General features: G+C 46.9%; 1 protein-coding gene across 1 annotated transcript in view; it reads right to left on the bottom strand.

Annotated features, from left to right (window-relative positions):
* The window catches only part of CMTM8 (CKLF like MARVEL transmembrane domain containing 8), a 91,698-nt gene that overhangs the window by 4,537 nt on the left and 70,460 nt on the right, over positions 1–16,701 (bottom strand). The window contains exon 2 of the mRNA XM_079935438.1: positions 1,375–1,548. Coding sequence (XP_079791564.1) covers positions 1,375–1,548 — 174 coding nt within the window. The remainder of the gene's footprint in view (positions 1–1,374; positions 1,549–16,701) is intronic.

Genomic DNA, 16,701 nt, shown 5'->3' with positions numbered 1-16,701 from the left:
GCTTCTCTTGTTGAGGAGCACAGGCTCTAGAGTGCGTGGGCTTCAGTAGATGCGGCGCGTGGGCTCAGTAGTTGTGGCTCGTGGGCTCTAGAGTGCAGGCTCAGTAGTTGTGGCACACGGGCTTAGTTGCTCCGTGGCACGTGGGATCTTCCCGGACCAGGGCTCGAACCCGTGTCCCCAGCATTGACAGGCGGATTCTTAACCACTGCACCACCAGGGAGGCCCGGGGCAGAATATTATGGACTGAATGTGTCCTCCCAAATTCATATGTTGAAGCCCTAACCCTCAACATGATAGTATTTGGATACGGGGCCTTTGAGGTAATTAGGGTTAGAGGAGCTCATGAGAGTGGGGTCCCCCGAGAGGGTTAGTACCCTTCTGAGACGAAAGGGAGCTCACATCCTCTCTTTGTCTCTCTGCCATATATGGACACAGCAAGATCAGCAGGCATCTGCAAGCCAGGAGGAGAGCTTTCACCAGAAACCAACTATACTGACACCTGATCTTAGACTTCTGGCCTCTAGAACTGAGAGAAATTTCAGTCATTGAAGCTTCCCGTCTAGAGTATTCTGTTTTGGCACCCAAGCAGACAAAGACAGGTTCTGTAATCTACATATTTTCTTATCTATTCCCCCTGCCCCACCCCCAGGCTGTGACTCCCTTTGTAATCATGCACCCAGCATGGAGTCAGGACAAGAATCCAGTCACTCTTTTTTTTTTTTTTGCGGTATGCAGGCCTCTCCCGTCGCGGAGCTCCGGACGCGCAGGCTCAGTGGCCATGGCTCACGGGCCCAGCCGCTCTGCGGCATGTGGGATCCTCCCGGACTGGGGCACGAACCCGTGTCCCCTGCATCGGCAGGCGGACTCTCAACCACTGCGCCACCAGGGAAGCCCAAGAATCCAGTCGCTCTTGATCACTCCTGCTCCCCCATGTGAGGTCACCTAGCTGCTCTAACAGTGACTTTCATTTTTCATTCTAACTCTTCACCTCTCAACATCAAAGAACTCTGGTACAAAAAGGGTTAAAGCCACGGCCCCAGGAGGGGTTTGGAGGACAGAAGATCTGCAGGGGCTATGCCCTGACACACCTGTTCCTAGATGACACTGTTCATAGGGAATTAATAAAACAAGAGTGTACGCAGTGTATCTCTTGATTCAGTCTTCTGAGGACCGGTTTGCTACTTTGCCTAAAAGGAATTCCTGGACCTTCCAACAATGCTGTTTCACACTCAGGTTTAAAACACCTGTGCTGGGTTCTCCCTGGCTTTGCCCTCTGCTTTGTTGGCAGAGACAATCCCGAATTGTCTGGAGAAGGACTAAGTTCCGTCCTACCTAATGGGCAGTGGACAGGAAGAACATCCATGGTTTCCTTACCACCGTGGTCCAAGGCACCTGGGGAATCCTGGTGTAGGTCATCGTTATGTAGATGATGAGGAAGAAGACAGTGAGGACCCAGTAAAACACAGCTACAAACATGACCCAGCCAAACGCAGGGACCCGGAAGTACTCAGTTCCAGCGATCAGTGTCCATACCAGCAGTCCCAGAACCTGTAAAAGAGAAAAGAAAAGGGAGGCGGAAGGGAAAATGAAGAAGGAGGAGGAAGTGGGGACAGAGAAAAAAGTAATTATACAAAGTGTCAATTACAATTTTTACTCATATATATGGGTACATGTACCAAATGTAATCTGGCCGCAAGCTCACATTCTTGCAAATGCTAGGAAGGTAAAATGAATGAACAGAACAGGCAGAGCAGAGACGAGGACAAACAAGAAACCCACGCCTTGTTTCCGGGGTAAGTCTCTGCCCAGCTCTGGCCAGTTGTGGGCTGGTTTTCTCGGTATTTCTCCCACCCCCACCCCCAGGAGAACACAGAAACTCAAGTTTGTACATGATGATCTCGATTTTTAAATGTCAGCACTAATAAAGAGGGGCAAAACAACACACATCTGTGGCTGGAATCTGCTCCCGATACCTGTGAAGGGAACAAGATATAAGTCATGCATTTATTCCAACAACGGTCGCCCAACTTCACTGCTGCTACAGAGCAAGACAAGCCCGAAGCCCCATCACATCACCACTGAGTGAAGGAAGGATGCTGGTCTACGCTGTGTGAGTCTCTGGTCCTCAAGGAGGGAGGCCACGGCGAGGTGTGCCTTCCAGGGCCCAGGAGGACTTTATTCCTAACTCAGGAAAGTTGGCATCGAAACTCTATTCCCAGGAGACAGCATCAGGCATGTGGGACGGACTCTGGCAGCAGATCTGGCTGCTGTGTAACTCGGGGCAAGTGACTGCCTTCCTGTCTCAGCTCTCTCCATGGGATGTGGGACAAGACATGAAAGTGACTCTGATCACAAAGCTGGTCATTTGGCATTGACACCTGAGCACCTGCCCTGAGCACATGCCACAGGCTGGGCTTCCTGCTCCGCGGGCCCCGAGGATACAGCAGGGCAGAAACCAAACAGACCTGCTCATGCATGACTTAGAGTCTCATGGGGGGAAATATCTGAATAGTTACAGTTGTGAAAATGCTCTGAAGGAAATAAAGGGTGTGACAAGGGTCTGTGACAGGGGCTGTGACCTTTTAGGCAGGAACAACAAATGTCCGAGGGGGCCGTGCTGAGGAAGGGCCTGAAGACCCTCTGGGAGCTAGTAAGACGGGCAGAAGACACCGTCCCAGGCAGAGAGCATGGCATGGGCAGAGGGCTGCAGGGGAGTGGCCTTCTAGAACCTGTAGGAGAGTGGAGGACATTAGGACATGGGTACAAGATGTTAGAGGGCTTGGGGAGGGTCAGATTACGTGGGCCCAGGACACCTAAGGATTTTGTACTTTATCCTAAGAGCTACAGGAGGATCCTGAGCCAGACAATGATAAGATCAGGTTAAGTTTTTGCAAGATCACTCTGACTGCATGGCGAGAACAGGCAAGCAGAGTCGGGGGTAGGGGTAGGGAAACAGTTCAGAGACTGCTGTAATAATCCAAGTGGAAGAAGATGATGCATCCAACACCAAGATGCTGGTGGATACTAGGAAGTGAGTGATTCAAGGGAAATTTCAGAAGGAGACAGAACCTTCACAGATTTGACAGATTAGATTAGGATAAAGTGGAATTACCCCCAGGTTTCTGGAAAGACTCCCCAGTGGATTAGGGTGTCACTTCCTCAGCTGGAAAGATGAAAGAGGAACAGGTTAAAGGGCTGACCTGGGCTCAGTTTACAACCTATCCAGTCTAGGGGAGCCAGAGACCTCAGGATGGGGTTAGAAGTGGACAGTCCAGGAGGAAGAGTTCAGGCCCCTCTTTAGGAAAGACTTCGTGTTAGGATCACTTAGCCCTCAGACAGGCTTCCAGGGGAACTTTTAAACTGTTCACTGAGACAAACCCACCTCCCTGGCGAGGTCTGGATGTCTGTGCTGGGGAACAGGGAACAGACTCTAAGTGCTGTTGCTTCCCCTCCTTAGAGCTGAAAGTTGATGTTCTTTTATCTGCTTGATGTCGTATACGAATTCCGAAGGAACATTTAATGGAGATGTACTTTTGTGTTTACATCTGTGGCAACGGAATTGACTGGAAGTGAAGCAGCACAAAACAGGATAAAATCCCAGAAAGTGCCAAGCCTCAACACCCGTGGGGTTTGGGTCCGGAATTCATCACAACTGACAGGTCATCTACACACACAGGTGTGCTATTCCATTGGATCAGTAAGACAGGTAACACACCTCATCCAGCATGGCAGGGTCTGAAACAACAAGAAGGGCTTCCTGATTCAAACTGAAGAGGTCAGAAGGGCCCTCTGTTGATTCACACAGGAAATAACCACAGGAAGAGCCACGGCAACGTGGCAGCTGTCTCTCCAGGAGTGTGCAAGAGTTTAAGAGCTGCCGGCATAAGCCTGTGCCAGCTAAACAGGCTCAGCTAACAGCTCTTGGCTCTGAACGTGAAAATGGTTTTCATTATTAAAGCAAGCGGAGTCCACTATCCAGAGACGCTGTCTAATGTGCTAGCGGCAGTCATCTTTTACACACAGACATGATATTGCTAACTGAGCTGTCTCTCAAAAAACAGGAATCCTTGACCCAAGATCTTACCAGCAAACACAGGAAAAGAACTGTCAAGAAAAGAATTACTCTGCCTAAGTGAATTTCCTAGGTAAGTGAAATATATCCAGAAGCACACTTTTTGTCTCTCACTATAACCAATACTGATGAAAAGCACTCTACAAAAATGTTACTCAGCTCTGTGTGTGTGTGTGTGTGTGTAAGTAGATCTTTGTTCAGACTACAAAAATAGTTTGTTTTTTCACTGATAAACATTATTTTAAGCCAACCCTTTTTTTGAATGGTAAATCTAAGACTTAAAGTTTACGAAAGTGATAAGTGCAGGTAAAAATAAGCACAGCAGTATAAAAACTATACATAAAACACACAAAGAAGTTACAAACACCAGTTGTAAATTCTCGAGAAACCAATATAAAAATTTTACATTGAGCCTTCCTAACTTCTTTTGCTTGCATTTATAACTACCACCTGCAAATCCTTTTCTTTCTCCTTTAAAAATACGGATCACTCAGTATATGGTGCCTATAACTTGTTTCTTTCAGTCAGCCATGCCACCGAGGACCTCTTTCCAGATCTATGTCGATTTTAACAGCTGCCCAGTTTTCCATAATTCATGTAACCAGTTCCCTATGGAGAAAAATTTAAGTTGTCTCCTTTATGTTTGTACAAAAAATACCCAGGGAACATTCTTATATAATGTATACCTCTGCAAACATGAATTCCAGGATAGATTTCTAGAAGTGGAATTTCTAGAATATTTTAAGCTTTAGAGGTATGTCAAATTACTCATCAAAAAACTTGTGCTAACTCATCCTCTCATCTGAGTATGTTTGCTCTTCCCTTCCAACCTCATTAAATGCCCAGGTTTTAAATAATTAAAAACCTGAGTAAAAAACAAAACAAAAGAGATCTCATGTTTTGCCCTTCACTGCTTGACTGAAGTACAGCACAGAGAAAAGTGTACAAATCCTAAGTGAACAGCTCAATGAATTTTCACAAACTGGACCAACTTGTGTCACCAGCATCCACTCAAGAAAGAGAACATGACTAGCACTGCTGTGGCGGAGCGGGGGGTTCCATCACGCCTAGTTATTCCTTCCCTCCTCCGAGGGTCCCAACCCCCCTGGTTTCTGTCATCCTGTTTTGGAACTTCAGAGACATGGAATCCTATCGTCCATGTTCCCATGTTTGATTTCTCTCACTCAACATTGTGAGTTTCATCCACGACACTGAACGTCATTTGTTCACTCTCTCAGCTGCCCAGCAATGGTTCTCAAACATCAGAATCAACTGAAGGGCTTGTTAACCTACAGGTGGATGGGCTTCCCCCCAGAGTTTGTGATTAGCAGTAGGTCTAGGAAGGGATCTGAGAATCTGCATTTCTAAGTTCCCAGGGGATGCCGCTGGTTCAGGGACCACACACTAAGAACAGATGTACTGTATCCTTCTTGTTTATTTTAGTTTGCATTTTCCTGATCAGTCCTGAGGATGGAAGAGCATCTTTTCAAATATTTATTAGCCACTTCTAGTTCTGATTTATTGACGTTTTAAAAAAATCACTTTCTTACTGATCTGTAGAAATCTTTACATAACAGGGATGGTAACAAACTACATATGAGGCAATATTTTCCCATCCAGCTTTTTTAAATTCAGTCTTTAGTCACATGGGAGTTTAACATTTTTACACAGTTAACTGGTAGCTCTTTGAGCCTTCTTCTATTCCTATGTGCTTAGGAAGGGCTTTCTCAGCACAAGATTATAAAAATATTCTCCTGTATTTTCTGATAGTTTTGTGTGTATGCTTAAATCTTTAAACAAACTAGAACTGAATTCTATATATGGGGTGAAGAAAGTCCAACTTTATTTTTTTCCAGCAGATGGTCAGGTGATCTGTTATCACTTACTGATGACTTCTCACATTTTGGGTCAGTTTCTGGAACCTTTATTCCACTCATCTGTGTTGACTGCTGTGTTAGCACCAATTCCTGTAGCTTCAGCATGTATTTTAGGCTTTTAGGTAAAGATGTCAAAATGGACACATGAATCTAACTTTGTTCCTTTCCCAAACCCTTCTAAAATTATCATCAGAATGAGATGAATAGGAAAGGAGACAAAAGTGACACATTTTTGGAAGGGGCTCCCCTGAGTACCCAGCATAATGGATGAAAACAGACCCAGCGGAGGTTCAGAAATCTCAGAACCTCAGGTGCAAAGAGAAGATGTTTTGAACAATCAAAGAACCACCAAGGATCAGAAAACAGAAAGGCTTTTAACCTTTTCCAGAAGCAGACAGAATGTTAGAAAATAATGGCAAATGCCTTCAAACTGGAAAGTGGTTTCTAACCCAGAAATTACCCAGGAAAATAATCAGTGAAGAGCAAGAGGCAGACTTTTTTTTTTTTCAGATATGCAACATCTAAAAAGAATCCACCTTCCACACATTCTCTCTCAGTAATCTACTGAAGGATATGACCCAACAAAATGAGGGTATAAACTCTAAAAGAGGAACTATTGAGTAAACCAACAGAACGCTGTGGGAGAAAGGGTGAGGGTAATCCCCAGAAGGAGGGGAAATCCAGGCATGACAAACGATCCAGGCACAGAAGGTATAACCCGGTCAGATCGGAGCCGAGTGACTCAAAAGACAGGGACTTCCCTGGTGGTCCAGTGGTTAAGACTTCACACTCCCAATGCAGGGGGCCCCGGTTCCAACCCTGGTCTGGGAAGATCCCCCCCATGTCGCAACTAAAAGATCCTGCGTGCCACAACTAAGACCCAGCACAGCCAAATAAATAATAATAAAAAAAAACCCAAAACAAAAGACAGGCATGGTGAAGGCCATCACCACCGTGCCTTTTGTCACTTTACCTTCTTAACCTGGTGAGTCGATTAGGGAATCTGCTTCACCCCAAGTGAGGGAGGAAGCCAAGAAAGGGGAAGACAAGGGATCCAGGAAACCAGAAAGTCAGCCCAACAGAAAGGTAAAGGGAATTCCAAGGTGAAGGGAGATCCCCAGGAGAAATGCATCCAAGATAAAAACGAGAACTCATTATCTGATGGGAATGGCTTGTGGGAAACTTTACTGAAAGGCTATTAGAAAAACACGAGGTGAATTAGCTACAAAGAAAAGTGAGCAAATTCTTAAAAAATATGTACGTTATTAATGTCACTAAATTCCAGAAGAAACTATTAGCAGCTGTTTGTAGTTAAGTGTTCACTGTAACACGACTCTAATATTTACACAGAGATAATAAATACTGAATATTGACCTGAACAAATGATAACAAGGAGAGGAAAGCAATAGGGATGATGCAATGGACTGAATATTTCAATTAACTGCCTTGTGGAATGAGATTGATTGCCCCACCCACCCCACTTCCTGAATGGTACCAGATATCTGTGTTTTTTCTATGAAGAAAGTTTTTTAAAACTGAAAACCTTCAACGCCGTGAAGGTCTTGAGACCGTCAGCGAGCTGATTCCAACAGCCCTGCTGGACCCTCCGCATGCACATGCCCCCATGCAGCTTCCTTATTCTAGGGTCCTGTGGACCAAGGAAACAGATGCCTTAGATTTTTAAAAATCACACTGAAAGACACACTGAGTTTGTCTGTGAGTTCTCTCCTGCCTCTGAACTTTGTGACAGCTGTTCTGCTGCTCAGAGGAGTTTAAAGGGTCTCATTTATTCAAATGTACACTGAGCATCTCTTATGAGCCAGGGCTTTTTCAAGGCACTACGGGTTAGCTGATTTCTTTCTGACTTTATAGCCTGGAACCGGGATGGGCACCATCTGTCCTTCAGCCTTGAAAACAGGTGACCACTGACAATGAACTAGGCTACCCTGGGAGCAACGCACCAGCTGTTTCCAGCTGGCTTTGCCCCGGAGGAGTTGTGTTGATCCAGGTGTGAGCTCAGCGCACCTCCAAGATACCTCATTGGGCTTTAGATCATTGACCATATTAACTCCTTGCAATAAAGTGGCGTTGAAAACTGGCTACTGTAGACTTACTCTTATGTGTCCTGCAAGGAGAGAACCAAACAATATGACCATGCCAGGCTGTCTCCTCCTGCCATGTTTAATACCACACACACGTGACAACATTCAAACATTCAAAAACCTCACTGAGGGCTTCCCTGGTGGCACAGTGGTTAAGAATCCTCATGCCAACTCAGGGGACAAGGGGTTCAAGCCCTAGTCCAGGAAGATCTCACATGCCGCGGAGCAACTAAGCCCGTGCGCCACAACTACTGAGCCTGCGTTCTAAAACCCGCAAGCCACAACTACTAAGCCCGTGTGCCACAACTACTGAAGCCCACGCACCTAGAGCCTGTGCTCCGCAACAAGAGAAGCCCACCGCAATGAGAAAAGCCCGCGCACCGCAACGAAGAGTAGCCCCCCGCTCGCTGCAATTAAAAAGAAAGCCCACAAGCAGCAACGAAGACCCAATGCAGCCAAAAATAAATAAATAATTTATTTAAAAAGAAACTCACTGAGTGTGCACTGGTGGTGCAATGATGTGGGAAAACGGACATGGTCTCTGCCTCTGGAAAAGGTCCGTCAATGGATATTCGACTATGAACTGTGGTTAAGTCCTATGAAAGGAAACTAGGCTGATACAAGAATGTAAAGCACAAGGACCCAACCAGGTCTGGATGGTCAGAGGCAGTTTAAGATTAAGTAGGTGGGGCTTCCCTGGTGGCACGGTGGCTAAGAATCTGCCTGCCAATGCAGAAGACACGGGTTCGAGCCCTGCTCCGGGAAGATCCCACATGCCGCAGGGCAACTAAGCCCATGCGCCACAACTACTGAGCCTGCGCTCTAGAGCCTGCGTGCCGCAACTACTGAAGCCCGCACACCTAGAGCCCATGCCCTGCAACAAGAGAAGCCACCACAATGAGAAGTCCACGCACCGCAGCAAAGAGGAGACCCTGCTCGCCGCTACTAGAGAAAGCCCGCGCAGAGCAACAAAGACCCAACACAGCCAAAAATAAATTAAAAAAAAAATCAGTATGGAGTTTCCTTAAAAAACTAAAAATAGAACTACCATATGACCCAGCAATCCCATTACTGGGCATATACCCTGAGAAAACCATAATTCAAAAAAAAAAAAAAAAAAAAAAAAAAAAAAAAAAAGATTAAGTAGGTGAATGGGAGTTAGCCAGGCAACATTTGGGTGATGGAGGGAAAGCCAAGACTCTGAGATCTCAAAGACATCCCATCTGATGACGTGAGTCTCCCACAGGCTCTGACCTAACACACGAAGGTCAGATGGAAGTTCAGTTCCAGAGGAGACTGACCCATGGCTTGGCATCGGATGTCAGTCTCCAGAGAGCACCTTTTCTCAAAGTCAAGATTCATTCCATAGCGGTTCAAGGGCCAAAGAATGTGAATGTTGGAAGAGAAGTTCAGGAGATGTTTGGGATCAACAAGCTTAGAGCTAGTTAGTGGTCAGAGCAGAACCAAACATCTAGTCTGATGTTATTTTAATTGGTAGCATTGGATCTTGGTGTCTTCCTCCCCTTCTCCACTTCCCCATTCTTTGGCTGGGGCGATGCTAGCACTCGCGGTAACGTCAGACTGAGAAGCAGAGCTGGCTCAGTGGGGAAATCAGGTACTCCAGATTCCGCCTGTCCTTGGCCAAGTTACCAACCTGAGCCTGTTTCCTTATCTGTAAAATGGGGATACAGAAACTTTCCTCATTGGGTTGTTGGAAGACAAAGGGAGTTAATATATGCACAGCAGTGCCTGGGATCAGCTGGGTGCTGGGTCAGTTATTACTATTATGCTAGTATCATTATCAGGGTTGACAGTGACTCCCGGGAATCCATCCCCTCCTCCTTTCCCAGTATCCTCTTCTCTATATTTCAAGATTTTTACACCTGTATGGAGCCAAGGAGTCTTACCTATGTCCAGCTCCCGGACATATGGACTGAACTTGAGGCCTCTCCTATGGGCAAGATGCCCAAGATGCCAGGCTAAGTGAACCAGGAGCGTTTGACCCTTCAGCTCTGTCCTCTCTGCCTGTGCGGACACCCTCAATATCATGGTTACCATGTCCTCCGTTCCTATTTGGTTAAATGGTACAATGCCAAGGCCATCTGGCCTGGTAGAAAGATTCAGGCTTTGAATTCTTACCAGCTGTGTGACTGGGCAAATAACATTTCTCTCTTTAACCAATATTTTTTGAGCACTTACTATGTGGCCAGGCCCCAGGTAACAGTAATAGCATATTACGTCCTAGAGAGTAAGGAAGAGCTGTACATGCCTCACCTCGCTTTAACCCACACAGCTGCCCTCTGAATAACTTTCATCAGAACCGTTTTACAAATGGAGAAACAGGCACTAAGTGTTACATAACTTAGCCCAGACTTTTAACTATGCTGCCACAAAATATCAATAACATGCCCCAAATCAGTTAATTTCTCTGTGCCTCAGTTTCTTCATCTGTACCCAGGGATAAAATGTATCTTCTAGAATTCACATGAGACAAGATGCTCTATAAATGATAACTACTATTGTGATTAATAATGGCAAAAACAGAGCGTTTGGCAGACCACAAACCTGCCCTGAGGGCCAGCCACATGCAAGGCTGAAGAGGCCAGCACCTGCTCTGTTTTCTTTCTGTGCTGGTTCGGAGCGTCACCTAGAATGCCACCAGCCAACCCCTCCCAAGCAGAAGTCTCTGGGCAGAAATAAGCTCTGGTAAAATGAGCAGATGCCTTGATGCAAACCCATGCCTGGTTCTGCGAAACAAAATTCCTCAGAGCTGCCCACTGATGCTGGGCCACCAGGCAGTGCTCGAGCTCATCGTTGCAAAGCCTATTATCTGCTGGCCTCTCACGTGGCACCTTGGTTCCTTTAAAATAGAGACAAATAGAAAGAAAACAAGGATGGCTGCAAATCCTATCTGCTCTGATGCTTTAAACATCCGATTCAGAGAGTTGCTGTTTTTAACTCAATGAAGACCAAGAAATCCTGGAAGAAAGCTGATATATTACAGAGGTTGACATCAGAGTCACCTCAGGTCAGCAACCACGCCGTGAGCACCTGCTACAAGCCAGACACAGTGCTGGGTGCTCAGGCTCCAAATGTGAGCAGGGCACGAGTCCCCACCCCTGAGGACTCTACCACCTCGTGTGAGAGATGAACACAATCCACTTCCTTCTTTTTCATGGGGGTTGACAACTGTGGGCCATGGTCACCCGCAGCCCCGCTGCCTGTTATGTACCATCCACAAACATGGCCAATGCTCATCCACTTAAGCGTTATCTAAGGCTGTTTTCATGCTACAACAGCAGAATGCATGGCCTTTGGCTGCAAAGCCTAAAATATCTACTATCTGGACCTTTACAGAAAAAATTTAGCCAATCCTGTTAACCGTCACACTTACTCTCTGCATCAGGAAATATACACACATGCACACATAGTTGTTATATTTTTGTTTCCTGCATTGTTTCAAATAAACTAGATTATTAACACATTGAGCCAGAGGAGATGATAGGGAAAAAGCCTGCACCCTTTCCCTGCACCACCGAGGAACTGCATCATACTCAAGATGACAGCTCCCTACACCTGCTGAGTGCTGTCGAGTCACCTCCACGCCCCTTCCAGATCAGTAGTGCTTCTGTTCAGCAAGCATGGCGAACTTTTCCATTTACCCACTAGGGGGTGACCAAACACTGCTTACGAAAGATTTAGGAGCTACGGTCCCTCTAAGGTGGGATGAGATCAGAGTTTACCATCTGTCTGGATAAGTTCCTACACTTGAAGCACATTCCACAGAGGTGGCAGGATGTGGAAGAATAAACTCGGTCTGGGACCCACCCATTAGACCCAGATGTTGCCTGGAAACAGATCTGACAAGAAATGTACTCGGCTGGCTTGCGATAAGGATTAATTAATACAAAGACTTGGAAGGGCAAATTTAATCCATGCGCCCCGACTAAGCTTTACTGAAGTATGCTTAATACCTGCTGCTTTCTTCAACAAGAAACTGTGCCTCTTCAGGCCTCTGCTTCCCAATCTGGGAAATGGGGAAGACAGAGTTAGGAAAGTAGTTTTCAAATGGGAGTCGGGGGACCAGCACCTGGGAGATGCATATGTGAGTCACCCGGGGGTATTTCAAACCACTTTTTTCTTGGTCGTCTTCCCACTTTCACACATCATGAGGGTGGGTGTCTCCCTCTGGCCCTGCTTGACCGCTCCTCAAGTACCATTACAGGAGACCTTTGGGTGCTGCAGAGCAGAACAAAGCTTGAGGCCTACGTGATGCTAGTAGTTTGTGACTTAACCTTGCTCTCGCTTGGAACTTTAGTGTGACATCTATGATCAATTAAAGGCCTGCTCTCAGGGAAACCACAGAACCTCAATAGTCCCAGCAGGCGACTGAATGGAAATCTGCATACTGGGCTGGTTTTCAAATATATTTACAAATTCTTTGACACACCTCTTGAGTACAGGCGCCTCTCAAATATTTCTGTTGAACGGAGTGCGGCAGAAATGATGCTACGTGATTTGGGAGGCTAGGTCATAAAAAGGATCCAGCTTCTCCTGGGCTCTGGGGAAGCTGGCAGCCACTTTGTGAGGACACTCAAGCAGTCTTGCGGGGAGGCCCACACAGAGAGGAACAGAGCCCTCCCACCAACTTGCCAGCAGGCGAGTGACTGCCTTGGTGAAATGGATCTCCAGGCTCAGTCAAGCCTTAACTGACTGCAGCACCAGAAGACACCTGACTGAGCCCCAGGAAAATGCCTGACCCAGAAATGCCCAGTTAAATTGATCTTGAATTCCTGATCCACAGACACTGCGAGTGACAATACATATTTACTGCTGTTTAAAAGTGTTATGCTTGGGGGTAATCTGTTACGCAGTTATAGATGACTAATACACGAAGTTCATCCAATGTGGGCTTGTGTCCAAGAGGCAGAGTGGTAGGGAGGGAGGACCGAAGACCTAAGTTCGTCACTAACTTTCTGGCCCCTCTAAGCCTCAGTCTGTGCCTCCATGAGATGGGCGTGGCACCATCTAGGTTGCTGCAGGGTCTGAAGGTGTTTTGTGACCTGCAAAGAGCTACATAAACAGCAGTGATTACTGGTCTCATGCTTTTCTCCTCTAGGAAACATGAGGCAATGCTTAGCAGAGCTGGCATCTTGGCAGTAAGGGTCCTAGAAATAAAGTGGGGTCTATTCCTGTAGTTAGAACCATGGGGCTCAGGGCATTAAGGATGTGCTAGAGGACACGCTGGCACACTTTTCCTGTGAAGGGCCACATAGTAAGTATTTCGGGCTTTCTGGGCCATATGGTCTCCATCACAACTATTCAATTCTGCCCCTGTGGCATGAAAACAGCCACAGACAATATGCAAAAGGATGGGAGTAACCGTGTTCCACGAAAACTATTTACAAACACAAGTGGCTGGCTGGATTGGCTGGCAGGCTATCATCTGCCAACCTCTGCCCTCGAGCCTTGCTTCTCCAAGTGTGTGGTCCCCAGAGCAACAGGCACACCTCCAAGGAGCTTGTTAGAAATGCAGACTCTGGGACTTCCCTGGTGGCCCAGTGGCTTAGACTCCACGCTCCCGATGCAGGGGGCCCGGGCTCGATCCCTGGTCAGGGAACTAGATCCCACATGCCGCAACTAAGAGTTCGCATGCTGCAACTAAAGACCCCACATGCCGCAACTATGACCCAGCGCAGCCAAATAAATAAATATTTTTAAAAAGAAGAAGAAACGCAGATTCTCAGGCCACCCAGCACTGAATCGACGTCCCTGGGGGAGGGGTCCAGCCACGTGTTCTGAAAGCCTCCAGCAGCTCAGCTCTGAGAAGGCCCACCTTCCTTCCCTCCTTTCCCCCAAACCCCATACACCAGGGGCTTACGAGGGATCTTGGGTGACAATGACCTGATCAAAGATTTCAGGCCTCACAAAGGACACACATCATCTCAATATTCTCCATGAATCAGTGAACAACACTGGATTCATGGTCCTGGGTCACCAGTAAGCAAAGGAGCAGTCAGTCCTGGTCAAATAGCTTAGAGTCTTCAAGAAAACAGAACAAACTGTGTGGTAGCAGCACTCTCAGGGTGAAAGGATTGGGTTCAGTGACACCCAAAGGCCTCCTCAGTCCCTGAGGCTGAGGGAGCCCTTTGTGGTCAGACGCCGGCCCGGCTCCCAGCCCTGCTTGCTTCTTTCAGCAACGTTCTTTGAATGCTGGCTTCCTTCCGTTTTGGAGAAGCGCTGGGGTATAAAAGGCAAAGGGCGGAAGGAAAAGGGATACTTTTTAAGGAACAGAAGAGAGATGAAAGGCTTATAGGGAAGAAGCAATATGAAGGAGGAGAAAAAAGGAATTATGGGGAGTGGGGATCACTACAAAGCAGCACCTTCCTCTTCGACCTGGGGAGACCCTCCATCCCATCACAACGTAAATGTCTTGCTCTCTCATCAGCATCAGTGTCTGCCTATGGTATTGCCAGTTACATCACTCATCTCATTCAGCCACACACAGCCGCATGGTGTAGAGAGTCATGCTCCCCAGTGTAAGGTCAGGTCCAAATCCACAGTCTACAAAGCCGGGTCTGAGGACTCATTTCTGCTATAGAACCTCCCAGCACCGCCCACAGGAGCACAGCTCTGCTTGAGGTCAAGGAAGCATCTCACACGGACGAGCCTTCCTGTGTACTGACTCTACTGCATCGCAGGCCCCCTGTGGGCACATCCCCCCAGGGGTGGGGGTCCACCTCTGTCCTCCACCCTTGAGGCACCAGGAGAAGGAGGAGGTCAGACAAAGCAGTTCAGACACTGTAAACAGTACAGTATCAGAAGTCACACGGCCGCTCTTTAATGTCAACCTTAAAAGCACTGTAATAAAAACCAAGCAAGGAGGATCATGAACCGCTTTCCTCCACCAAAGATGCCGAGCGCTCGACCCACAGCTGCGGTGTGAAAAGCCGAACCCTCACATTGAGGAAGCCGGATCAATGTGCTGGACGTTTGGGGCTCTGCAGCTCTCTGTCCAGGCTGCTGATCTATGCAGTCTGTCCTTCCCTCGGTCCACGCGCCCTTTGGGTGTCTAAGGGACTCTGAGTGCAGGAAATAAGGTTGTGCTTCATCTTTAGCCGAGGGCTCGGATCCCTCAGCAGTCAGGTCTTGCTTCCACGGAGCTGGAAAGGCACCAGCGACGTGCTCCCCTGCTGGTCCAGCGGTTAAGAATCCGTCTTGCAGGGACTTCCCTGGTAGCGCAGTGGTTGAGAATCCGCCTGCTAATACAGGGTACACGGGTTCAAGCCCTGGTCCAGGAAGATCTCACATGCCACAGAGCAACTAAGCCTGTGTGCCACAACTATGGAGCCTGCGCTCTAGAGCCTGCGAGCCACAACTACTGAGCCCTCGTGCCACAACTGCTGAAGCCCATGTGCCTAGAGCCCATGCTCCGCAACAAGAGAAGCCACTTTGATGAGAAGCCCACGCACCGCAATGAAGAGTAGCCCCCACTCACCACAACTAAAGAAAGCCCGCACAGCAATGAAGACCCAACACAGCCATAAATAAATAAATAAATAAATAAAAATAAAGTTCCCTTAAAGAAAAGAATGGGCCTCGGGCCTGGAACACAGCATTACCAAGAGAGCCTGTGCAGGGCTCATCACCTTGTGTGGGAATATCTTTCCCCGTTTCAATCGCAACGAGTGTTCCTTTGTTCTGCTTTAGTATGTACACAATGGCCCTCAGGCATGTCCCCAGCTTTCAGACTCCAAACGGGAAGCGTTGGGGGCTTTCTGCTGTGGCTTAAGAAGGGTGTTCACAGGCCAACTGCCCTATGTTGGCCACCAGGGGGGCTGCCTAGTGAGGAGGGACTGATGTCTACTATTGAAACTGATGTCTCTTCTCTACTTAGGTAAAGCGATGTCCCATCCAGTTGTGTTTGTCTTGGTAACTCCAATTCCAAGGTGCAGTGGCAGAAGTGTTTGAAGTGCTGCCTGAGATTGGTGATCAGTTCAAGATGTTCGCCTCCCTTGGGATTGAAAACTAGTGATGGTACTCAGCTTGACATCTGTCTTTATGTCATTTCCATACTGCTTTGATTACTGCAACTTTATAACGAGTTTTGAAATCAGGAAGTGTGAGGCCTCTAGCTTTACTTTTCTTTCTCAAGATTTTTTGGATGTTCATGATCCTCTGAAATTCTATATGAATTTTAAAATTTTTCTGTGCTTTGGTGCTGGGAAAACTGGACAGCTACATGTAAAAGAATGAAATTAGAACACTCTCTAACACCATACACAAAAATAAACTCAAAATGGATTAAAGACCTAAATGTAAGGCCAGACACTATCAAACTCTTAGAGGAAAACATAGGCAGGACACTCTATGACATAAATCACAGCAAGATCCTTTTTGACCCACCTCCTAGAGAAATGGAAATAAAAACAAAAATAAACAAACAGGACCTAATGAAACTTAAAAGCTTTTGCACAGCAAAGGCAACCATAAACAAGACGAAAAGACAACCCTCAGAATGAGAGAAAATATTTGCAAAGGAAGCAACGGGACAAAGGATTAATCTCCAAAATTTACAAGCAGCTCATGCAGCTCAATACCAAAAAAACAAACAACCCAATCCAAAAACGGGCAGAAGACCTAAATAGAC

The sequence above is a fragment of the Stenella coeruleoalba genome (assembly GCF_951394435.1).
Source record: "Stenella coeruleoalba genome assembly, chromosome: 10".
NCBI lineage: Eukaryota > Metazoa > Chordata > Mammalia > Artiodactyla > Delphinidae > Stenella > Stenella coeruleoalba.
The sequence above is the reverse complement of the archived record's forward strand: the minus strand, read 5'-3'. Positions and strand labels throughout refer to the sequence as shown.